At 44.4% G+C, this 12050-nt stretch overlaps 1 protein-coding gene across 4 annotated transcripts in view; it reads right to left on the reverse strand.

Moving 5' to 3' along the window:
• ENTPD1 (ectonucleoside triphosphate diphosphohydrolase 1) overlaps positions 1–12050 on the reverse strand; it is a 125070-nt gene that overhangs the window by 70747 nt on the left and 42273 nt on the right. Inside the window, exon 1 of one of the 4 annotated variants that reach the window (XM_088452161.1) lies at positions 3080–3171. The exons of 2 other annotated variants lie outside the window; for them this stretch is intronic. In XM_088452161.1, the coding sequence (XP_088308287.1) occupies positions 3080–3148 (69 nt within the window). In that variant the 5' untranslated portion in view covers positions 3149–3171. Of the gene's footprint in view, positions 1–3079; positions 3172–12050 lie in introns of those variants that run through there. One more of the 4 variants, XM_088452162.1, reaches the window with a different exon arrangement.

The raw sequence follows: 12050 nt of genomic DNA on the forward strand, positions 1-12050 counted from the left end.
TATGTACATGCCGACACAAACTCCTTCCCTGGAGTAAATCCGTGCGGTCTAATGTGCAAGGCCTGAGACGCTCACTTTCAGCGATACCGATTGGTGCATCCTTAGACGCCACCATTGGTTGCATCATCGAAACTTGCACCGGCCCTTTGGCAAGAGCAGTTAGTGACTATGGCCTCCTATGTCTGCGGCTGTTTTTGAAATCTATCACTGCCCTATGTATTTCCGAGGAGGCAAAATCATTTTTGAGGTCCTTGATTAACTCTTGCATGTTAGGTATATCTGCTCTATGGCCAGAGATATGACACAGCTTCCATGTACAGTATGTGGAAGCCTGGGGTGATAATGGTGTAGCAGCTATAGTGCTCTTCTTGTCTTGGTGGGTAAAGCAGGCTTGCCGACTTTCTGGCTGCCCCTTCCAGGAGGGAGCAGCCAGATCGGAATTACAGGGGGGGCGTGGCCATCGTGAGGTGGAGGGGCCGGCCAGGTGATGCGTGTTTGTGGGTGGGGTGGGGGGTGGAGCCATGCGATTGCGTCATTTTGGCCCTGCCCCCCACTACACAATGCAGGGGGCGGAGCCAAAATAAAGCAATTTGGCGTGAATCGCGTCACGGCCCCCCCCTGCTGAGGAGTTTCTAAGGTAAGTGCGGGGGGGTTAAGAGGGGTGGGCGGCAGCCGGGAGGATTGCCTGCCTTCCCGGGAGGTCTGGAGCGGCACACGATTTTCGGGAGGCTCCCGACCAAATCGGGAGGGTAGGCAAGTATGGGGTAAAGTAGTATGAGATCTTTGTTGTTCCTTTTTCACCTTAGTTAAGGCCTTGTGCATATTGAGAAAGAGACTTCAGGCCAAATTTACTAAGTGGCAGGTTCTAAACCCTGGCGGTTTGGCGGCAGTTTGGCTATCCGCAGATTTACCAAGGCTAAAACCGCAAAAAGCGCACTTTAGAATAGCATAGAAAAGAATTTAATATCAACGCACCATTGATGTTTTAAGCCAGAGAAAGAATAGAATAGAAACCCTGAGTTTATCAAGCAATGGTTTTGAAAATCACTATAAAACCACCGGCTATGCTGCCGAAAAAAAATGGCTAGCCTCAGACAGACGTGTTTGCTGAAACAGCAGGTAAATGAAGTGACTTTGACAGGCAACAATTGATTGATAAGAATATCATCCAAATGGACTATGGAGGATTATGATGTCTCTCACTAGACATGACTAGTCTTTAACAGAGATACACAAACAAATAAAAATAAAAAACACAAACACTTAGGGCCTGATTCAGAGCCGGACGCAATTAGTGCTCGCTCGTCCTGAAAATAGGGGTGGCTATTCAAATGAACCGTTCGCTGTTTGCGGTCTTTTCACGCCTCTAGGTCTGAACGAGCGTACAAAACTTGCGGTCGTTTTTTGGGAAACTACGCCCCCTGGCCGCTCACATCCTACGTCATGTCCGCTATTTATTAGATTAATCGAGTACATCGAACAGGGTATGAGCTGCTCGCTATTCTTGTGGTTGGTTTTTGCTACCACAATTTTGCGAGCAGTTCTGCCTAAAAAAAAAACCAGTGACGTGGTCAATGACGCTGCTGTTTTAATTATGCACACCCATAAAACGCCCGTTTTGACCTTTAAGCATGCATGCGATCGGATCTCCACTCCCCGTTTTCAAGCACCTTCCCCTGTTACCACCCACATACGCCTCATTCTGTCACTCAAAGTAGCAGGCATTCGCTATTTTGCGAGCACATGAATTTCGGCCGCACTGACTGGTTCGCGCATGCGTATAACGATCCGTACGCATGCGCAGTTGGCCAAACATCGCTCGGAGCGAACGAGCTGCAGCTTACGAGTGGCTCTGAATCAGGCCCTTAATCACAGTACAGTCTCACACCAAAAAATGGGCTTTAAAAAAAAAAAAAAACTATTGAAAAAACACCTCAGACAAATATAGAACAAGAACAATTCACATTACTACAGTATAAAAAAAAACTCCCCACAATTAGCAATCATTTTATATCTTTCATCTTATAATTTACTACAACGTTCTGGGGACACACTATACGATCCTCTAACGAAATATCATTCTGCTGCGGATCGCATAGTATGTATGCTCACTCGTGTGTGCGTGCCCGCAGGTCGTTTACTGCTTCATCGATGCGATGAACATCGCCATGCAGCATGGAACCACACATTGTGCCATTGTACCCTGCATTGTGCAGTGTGTACAGATGGCGTCATGTATCACTTTATCGCATTGTCCTGTTGGCTGGGTACACAATCGCATAGTGTGTACCCAGCTTTACACTCCGCACAAACTCACAAAGTGAAAGTAGCCTGATGTCAGGTGAGTGTAGTTTCTGTAAAAGCACCATTTAATTAACATAAATAGGATAGCTTCTAATCTGCAGTGGTTACAATAGAAACCACTCTCCAAATAGAACACTACATGTCATTGATGTGCGGTGAGGTCAATGGCTGGAGAGGCACACATGGAGATGGGTCTGAGTGCTGGGAGCCTGTCTCACCCCCTACTCACTGTAACTCTCCCCTCACTACACTAAGCTTCAGTGTCCATTGATTCTCCTACCTGCATCACTATGTCTTATCTTGCTGCTGCTGACTGTGCTCTGAACTCTAAACACTGCAGTGCACGTCCTGGTCACATGACACATCCAAGATGTCCATCAGTCTCAAGGCACGCTTCCCATACTCAGAGGCATGCCTCTATTAGCTCTCTTTCTGTGCAGCTTTCTGTCCATGGTGTGGCCCCGCCCCCAGCTCTGCAAGCAGCGACTATACAGAAGTGAGGCTTAGCTGTTGCATCTCTAGTCTCCCTGCAAACCCAGGGAGCTCCCCAAAGCTGGAGAATGTTAACTACAACAATGATTGCAATAAACAAAAAAGATGTTTATAAGTTATAAGTATCTTCTTTGTATTATTCTAATAGTCTTATATCAAATCTCAGGAGTATGACAGGGGAAGCTCTGCCTCCCCTGACTGCACATGGTTGCTACAAGGTGTGTTGTCATTTGGAAACCTGCCAGGGATCGATGGGGGTTTCAGTTTAGACAACAAAACTGACCTTTAGTAAATGCCTCCTGGGTATGTGGTACTCATGGTGACCGCGGTGTCCTCTGATGGTTCTGGCCATAGGTCACAGGAAATGATCCAATCCAAGTCTCTCAGCGGTCGCCCACAGATAAAACAGATATATGCCTGTTACTGTATCTGGTTTCTATTTTAAAAAGAATGTGGAAGCCCTCAGGGAAACACCACCAGCGGGGCACCTCTGTTATCCTGTTAGCTGCAGAGACATCTAAGAACTCACAGAGCTAAGGAGGACGGGAGGAGAGAGGGGTCACGCTGGCCGCTGCCCAACACAAGCTGCATCTCTAAGCGGGTGCTGAAGTGTTTCAGGAAGGAGGGGTACGGGTTTCCCAGCTAACAATACTTACAGCACCACCTTACAGATTCAACAACCTTTTATAGTCTGTCCCTTCTTCATTTACATTTTAAAGAACTCTTAAGCAGGACTCTATGTTGTTCTCCATGATGTGTAATGTTAAAATTATGTGACAATTACAAAAATATCCATGTGTGTACAGCACTTTAGTAGTTGCAGCACCTTATGAATAATAATAATAATAATAATAATAGTAATAATAGTAGTAATAATAATAAGAAGAAGACAAAAGTCCTACATGAGTGACTGCCGCCATGCATCAAAATGTTTAATCTGCTACGTTACATCAATTCCATTGTGACAAAAAATCCTAATCCTAAATACTCAGTACTCTACTTAGCTTCTTAGTACATTGTTAGCAAATGAAAACGCAAAATTTTGGAGAAAGTACTCAAGCAGGGAAATCTTTTCCTAGAGCAGGGCATAAAACCACGCCAGACGACCTGGAACACACAAAGGATGGGTGTATAAGGACACATGTGTGTGTATATATATATATATATTATTATATTATCAGAGATGTGCGCTGACCCCTGTTTTGGATCTAGATGTTTTGTGTTTTTTTAAATGATAAAAAGTTTTTAAAAACACTAAAATCATGTAATTTATGCAATCATAAACCTGAAATTTGGATTTAAAATCTGAATTCCAAATCGCTGGTAGATCAGATTCGCGACTTGGATTTATCAGAATCTCCTCAGGAGATTAGAACCGCGACTCGGATCTGTACAAGTTCACATCTCTAAAATATATATATATATATATATTATAGGAACTTCAAAGAAGCGGCACTCCTCAACATGTGCAAACACTGCAATAAATAACTAAAATCCGGTGCCTTCCAATCTGCTGTACACAAGGTGCAGAGAAATTATAATATATCCACGATGGCGGCACTCAGGAAAGGAAACAGACTCAGAAAAAAAAGAGATTTGCCCCCCAGCACACTGCAGCAAAAACAATACTTAAATCCTACATGATAATAGAGATTTAGAGGTATTAGTTACACACATTTGCAAATATATGAATAAGCACCAGGCCAATCGTCAAGGCTCCTCTATACTGGCGTCCCTAACATTAAGGGGCTCACATTCGAGAAGCAAGGCACCCCAAAAAAATTCCAGCCTTGCTTCTCGGATGTGAGCCCCTTAATGTTAGGGATGCCAGGATGCCAGTATAGAGGAGCCTTGACGATTGGCCTGGAGCTTATTCATATATTTGCAAATGTGTGTAACTAATACCTCTAAATCTCTATTATCATGTAGGATTTAAGTATTGTTTTTGCTGCAGTGTGCTGGGGGGCAAATCTCTTTTTTCTGTGTTCAGTGTAAACCCCGCCCTTTACAAGCACCTGTGTTATGCAATTAAGCTGCTCTGAGCAACTACCATTTTTTTTTGCAAGTAAGGAAACAGACTCGCAAGGTTAGTAACCAACATCTCAATGCTGTATGGGGTCATGCATCTTCGTTAGGGTGCAAGATGACGAAAATGCACGACCCAATACAGCATTGAAACGTTGGCTACTCACCTTGTGAGTCTGTTTTCTTTCCTGAGTGCCGCCATCATGGATATATTTATACATATATATATATATATATATATATACACATCTCATGATCCAAAACATACTACATCATCAGTGAAGCATGGTGGTGGTAGTGTCATGGCGTGATGTGACTGCTGACAAAAGCAGCAGAATGAATTCTGAAGTGTTTCGGGCAATATTATATGCTCATATTCAGTCAAATGCTTCAGAACTCATTGGACGGTGCTTCACAGTGCAGATGGACAATGACCCGAAGCATAGTGCAAAAGCAACCAAAGAGTTTTTTAAGGCTAAAAAGTGGAATGTTATGCAATGGCCAAGTCAATCCCCTGACCTGAATCCGATTGAGCATGCATTTCACTTGATGAAGACAAAACTGAAGGGAAAATGCCCCAAGAACAAGCAGGAACTGAAGACATTTGCAGTAGAGGCCTGGCAGAGCATCACCAGGGATGAAACCCAGCGTCTGGTGATGTCTATGCATTGCAGACTTCAGGCTGTAATTGCCTGCAAAGGATATGCAACAAAGTATTAAAAAGTGAAAGTTAGATTTAGGATTGTTTAGTTTGTCCCATTACTTTTGGCCCCTTAAAAAGTGGGAGGCACATATAGAAACCGTTGTAATTCCTACACCGTTCACCTGATTTGGATGTAATTACCCTCAAATTAAATTTGAAAGTCTGCAGTTAAAGCACATCTTGTTTGTTTCATTTCAAAGCCATTGTGGTGGTGAATAGAGGCCAAAATATGAAATATTTGTCACTGTCCCAATATTTATGCACCTGACTGTATATATATATATATATATATATTAGGGATGTGCAGGCTCGGATAGGTTCGAGTTTTGTCCAGGAATGATGATGTTCGTCCATGTAAGATGACGTTTTGCCTCTTTCTGAGTTCCGATTTTTGGAGGGAAAAATCCGAACTCCACGTGCAAACTCGAACCTATCCGAGCCTGCACATCCCTAATATATATATATATATATATATATATATATATATATATATATATATATATATATATATATAATTTTTTCTGACGATACCAATACCATAAAAAGGAAAAGGCCAGCAAAAGAACTGCACAACCCAATGCCATGAAAGTAGTAGCCATCTACACTTGAGTTGTGGTCCTGTGCTCTGTGGTTGACAGCTGAAAGCACAGGATGTCTGGCCTGTTATCACTGTTATCGCTGTGAAACAGTCTCAGACTCTGTAACAGGCAACAGCAACAAAAAAAAAATGCAAAATGCATTTTGGAAGTGTACAAAGTTCTGCTTTTAGAACATAATCTCACAGATTATCATTGTGTATCATCAAAATTTTTGTTTCTGTCATTTCATGGCACTCTTATGAGAAAAAGTGCAGCGCTATACGCTGAGATCATCATAAGTCATTTTGTCTAGAAGATGTAATTAAATCAGCTCAGACACTATCTCACAAACCTCAGGAATGTGCGGTGGACAAAAAGGGAGAGAGGAAGACGATAGGACACTGCGCTGAGCATTGATATATGTGCTGACAGAGCTCAAAGCACAGAAGAACACAGGACACCTACACAAACTGCGCTGACTATCTAAGGCTGGGTACACACCTAAACGACCTGCAATCGTGCCGATGTTCAGGGCGATTTGCCTTCACCCTGGACATGGCATGATTGCCGGTACACACTGCACAATTTAATGAACGACGGAACGGTTACTTGTTTCGTCCTTCATTAATATGTATGGCGCCGCATGCAATATCGTGTGATTGACCGTGCAGCACAGCCAATCACACGATAACGCGTGCGACCAGCGGGAGCACGCAATTGTGCATGCACATTAGGCGATATACACGATTTGTTGTGCCGATACGCCAAATCGTGCCAATATCGTCCTGGTGTGTATGCACCCTTACGCTAATCATTCTTTAATACTGTATGACATCACTCTCCAGTGTTTAGGTGTGATGTTGCTGGACTGTCCTGTATCAGCAGCAACTCTCAATGGGAAAGAATGCAATAATGGACTCCAATTTGTACAGGGTTTAGAATTAGGGGTTTTCTTGGCAATTTTCTTCTAATTTGTAGACTGAGAAATTAGTGGCAACACTGTACATATATTTTTCCAGTTCTATTTTATTTACACTACTGTAAAGAATAGCCACTGCAGGGGGTGTGGTGTTGTGAATCTCAACATATCTGCTCCACCCCCGCTGCAAAGTCATTCAACTTGCAGTGGGAGCCGAGGCTGTGATGCGTCAACATGCATCCACCCACTTCACTTCAAAACTGGACGTGATGCGGGTGTCTCCTGGACATTCCAGGTAAGGATGGTTTTCAGTGGGTTAACCATCAATGGTACCATTGGTGGCTGATTTTGATGATATGAAACCATCGGCTGGGCACCGTCGATGGTTTCATCCACCTATGGCCATCCCCGTTTTAATACTTGCCGGGCAGCGGACCAATCAAGGAGTGGGGAGTAGGGCTTTGTGGGTCATGTTGGGGCGGGGGGGGGGGTGTGGAGCTGGCCTTTGTGTCCGGGCACATGTGTGAAAAAAATCCATTGTGTGCCTCTGTGCCATCGATGGTGGAGAAACATTGGATTGCAAAAGCACAGGCCATCAGTGGTTAACCATCAATGGACGATGGCCATTCCTAGTTCCAGGGGAGAGTAGTCAGGTGTTCATCAGAGGAGATAGATGTTGGAATTTGAATGAGTCTATGCTGCACGGAAGCCTCTACTTCTCTATACCCTAACTACTTAAATGTTTAAGACATTGCCAGCTACTTGAATGGTCAGATTCACACAATAAGTAATATAATCAAAACTCTCAAGACCTCTACAAATTTCTTACCTACTACAAACCTGATTAGGAGACATTTTTTTTTTCACTATACCAACTAATATACTTAGAAAGAACAGCTTTTGCAAAACTGAAAAATAGCAGTTTTATTAACAGTTATTTATATGGAATGGGTATGAAATACCGCCGGCCGCTGACGGTCGGGCTGCCGCATTCCCGTCAGCGGCAGCCCGACATCAGCAGAGTTCCGAGCAGCGGAAGCCCGACAGCGCTGGAAATCCCGATCGTGGATAGGTGAGTATCTACTAACCTAACCTAACCCCCCTAACCCTAACCCTCCTTAGGGGTGCCTAACCCTAACTTCCCCCCCAAGTGCCTAACCCTAATCCCCCCTCTAAGTGCCTAACCCTAACCACCCCCTTCCCCGCTGCCTAAACCTAAGTCCCCCGGGGGGGTGCCTAACCCTAAGTCCCCCCGGGGGTGCCTAGCCCTAACCCTCCCTCCCCCTAGCCTAACCCTAACCCTCCCAGGGGGGTGCCTAACCCTAAGTCCACCCCGGGAGCCCTAAACCTAACCCTCCCCCCCCCCGCGCGGCTGTCCGCTCGCGGCGCCCGGCATCACTACGATCGGGATGCCGGGCGCCGGTCTCCCGGCGTCGGGGAAATGCGGGCGTCTACATCTAGACGCCCGGCATTTCACCCTTGCCGGGATATGACAGTCTGGAAGCCGGCTGCCGGTATTTAGGCAGTCGGCTTCCCGATTGCTTCTCATTTATATAGTGCGCACATATTATGCAGCGCTTTACAGAGAGAGCTTCAGTCATTCACATCAGTCCCTGCCCTGCTGGGACTTACGGTCTAATAGGGGGAGTTTTATCAAAATCAATAATGCTGAAAGAGCAACGCTAAATAAAATTAATAAAACTATATGTAATTTAATATCATAAACTGAGCAAGAAGACAATATAACAAAAAATGATGTATATAGGCACACAATACAATAAAATCATATAGTCATGAGTAAATTCATACATCAGTGTAGAGATAGAGTAAAACCCTGTAGGCACTAATTCAGGCAGTTCATATGGACAAGACAAAAGTCCTTTGGGCAGCAATAGTCCAGCTATAAGTAAAGTTTTCACTGGCTTGTGGTAAGGAATTAGCGATGGTCTCAAAGAAGGTAACTGCAACGCAGATGGATGGATGCTTTAGCCGCCGTTACTGGTAATAATCTACTGAAGGTCTTAATTCTGGACAGAGGGCCCGATTCAGATCCACTCGCTAGGAAGCGTTCACACGCAGCCAGACGATTTTTGTAATATGCGCATGCATCGCAGTGCACGTGTGAACCAATCGGAGCGATCGGGAAACGTTCGCTCGTCGCGCGTTGACAGCCCGGCTGAATGGGTGACAGGAGAAGCCATTTGTGGGTGGTGACAGGGGCTGGCCATTAAAAACGGGGGAGTGGAGGTGCGAATGCAGGCGTGCCTGAGCGTCTCAACGCCGTTTCAGAGGCTTGCATAATTAAGAGGCAGCGTCATAGTACACGTCACTTGGGTGAATATTACACTGAAGTGCTCGCAGTGCTTGCGGTAGGGTATGGTCAGCCACAAGTGCTGTGTATGGGTCCGATGGTTGCATACATTTCCTGGAGATGACGTGCGCAAGTGGGTGTCTTAAGACAGGCCGGTGGGCGTATGCATACACAAAGCGATCGCTCGCCAATACATAGTGGGAATGCTAATGCCTTGCCGTACGATCGCCAGGTGCGTGCAAACGCATCTAGTGAGCAGGTCTGAATCGAGCCCAGAGTCCCATTGGATGACAGAATGCTTCTTCATAAAAGTGCCAAGTATCAAGTATCAGGGTGTAGCCACCAACGCGTTTCACTACTAGTGTGCAACTTTTTCAAGGAGTTTTATCAAAACTTGTAAGGTAAAGTACCAACCAATCAGCTCCTGTCATTTTCTTCAAACACAAATTGTAAAAAGACAGGAGCTGACTGGTTGGTTCTTTATATCTTTCCACTTTATCTCTCTCCAAATTTTTATAAATCTCCCCCTATATTCCCTCTCACATGAACACACATAAATAGTAGGGTTAATTTTTTTGTCAGCAGCCAATTAACCTACTAGTACTGTATATTATTGGTGTGTGGGAGGAAACTGGAACACCTGAATAAAACCCACGCAAAACACAGGAAGAACATACAAACTACACACAGTACCTTGGCCAGGAATTTAATTCATAAAAGCATTGAGAAAGCAATGCTATCTACTACGCCAACCGTCATGCCCATTTGTTTTCAATATCTAAACGGAAAGGATATTAAGCTAACAAGTTTGGCAAAAACCACCCACAAAACAAGTCTTAAATATACCTCCAAATATTTTGGAGATGGGGACTTTGCATGCATGCCGAAGTCGTGCGCACAATGGCGTGGGCATCAGCCATACATCAAGCCCCGCTTCTCATCACAGGATCCGTACACCACTCAGCAACGGTGAAAGAGAGGCTCCTGAACTTCCCCCCATGTAGGATAATGCAGCCCGCGGGTGGGTCAGTGGGACAGTACAAGACAAGAGTGACTGTCCCGCCTAATTGGGACGGTTGGGAGGTCTGGGCCTGAATCAGAGCCGGACGCTCTGACCAAAGCGCTCGCTCTGAATCAGGGCCCTCCTACCTAAAAATGGAGCGGCCTCTTGGACGCTCGCATAGCTGAGCATAGCACAGCTTATGCGACCGTCCATGATGATAGTCGCGATGGTCAAGACCATCGGGCTTGCGACGAGACCCTGCGGTAGGGTCTCGTGGCCGCAAGCTCTGGAGTGATTTTGGCTCTATCCCATGGGAACGCCTCCGTCTGGCAGCCACGCCCCTGGCACGCCCACCAAAGGGGGCGTGCTTTCAGTCACCATCAACCCCCTTTGGTGCGAGACCCGGAGCGACAGCTTGGCTGTCGCTATGCGTGTCTCACGCATGCGCACGACGGAGCTCCCTCCATCGTGCGCATGCGCATTAGGGCACCATCGACCCGCTTGCGAGCGGGTCTGAATTAGGCCCTCTGTCTGTATACTCAAAAGCAAAAACTTACATTTTATTTAATGTAAGGGGTGTTAAAGTGGAACTACTGTACTCTTCCCTTGACATCAGGTCCGCACCTTATTTAATGGGGGCTGTTTAAAGTCTTCTGAAAACACATCATTGTTGATTAGTTTTTGCGCTCTTTGCTACTTTTCCCCTAATATTATGCTACTTTTTGGCTAATATTATTATTAATATTATTATAATTATCATTAAACATGTGTTCACCTGACCGGTGTCACTAGATAATTATTTTGTTGGCAGAGAAAATCGGTTGCATGCAAGCTTTCATTAAAAGTAATATATCTTTTTAGTCCATCTGTATTTATAGTAGAGATGTGCGTGTTTCCCCCGTGTTTTGGTCCTAATTCATAATTGTGTTTTGGTTTTTGCAAAACCTCCCTCAAGTGTTTTGGTTGGAATTCGGTTTAGGTTCGGTATTGGAATCCTTAAAAATCAATGAAAATCGATTAAAAATCGATAACATTTTTTTATAAAACATCTATTTTTGGACCTGTTTACATGCAATTCAAAAGTTGAGTTCAGATTTTAAATCAGAGTTCCGAACTGACTGCAGAACCGACCGGGACTCTGTTCAACTCAAAACCCCAGAGTGATTCCGAACTAGGACTCGATTTGACTCAGGACCCCTAAGTTCTGGTGTGTTCGTATTTCAGGACAACCGAACCACACATCTCTCATTTAAAGCATAATATAATATGGATTTGCAGAATGTATGACCTACTAAAGGTAGGAAACAAACTGGTACAGCTGAAATTGGATTTGCTTGTCCTTGAGAGCCTATTGCAATATTTCCACATTTATGTCACTATCTAAAAAGCAGAAAACACCTGATCAAATGTTAGAATTCACACACGCGTACAATGACGGCTTCATGCTTGAGTGGCGGATTCTTTGCATAATAGAAGATCAAAGGCTTTTATCACTGCCTGGAGACATCTGTCTGTACAGCCGAATACAGGATTACTTGTTTCTGAAATGACTAATAGAAAATGTCCTGAAACATGTTAAAGTGACCCAAGCTGTACAACACACGTGTAATACACTTTCCTTCTTTTACTAGTAATTTGTAAATGTGTCTTTACAGTCAGTAGCTTGAAAACTCAGATATTTGTACTTAGGTGCAATAATATATATATTATGTTAA

This window comes from Taudactylus pleione, unplaced genomic scaffold (assembly GCF_031769625.1).
Source record: "Taudactylus pleione unplaced genomic scaffold, aTauple2 ptg000034l, whole genome shotgun sequence".
Taxonomy (NCBI): Eukaryota; Metazoa; Chordata; class Amphibia; order Anura; family Myobatrachidae; genus Taudactylus; species Taudactylus pleione.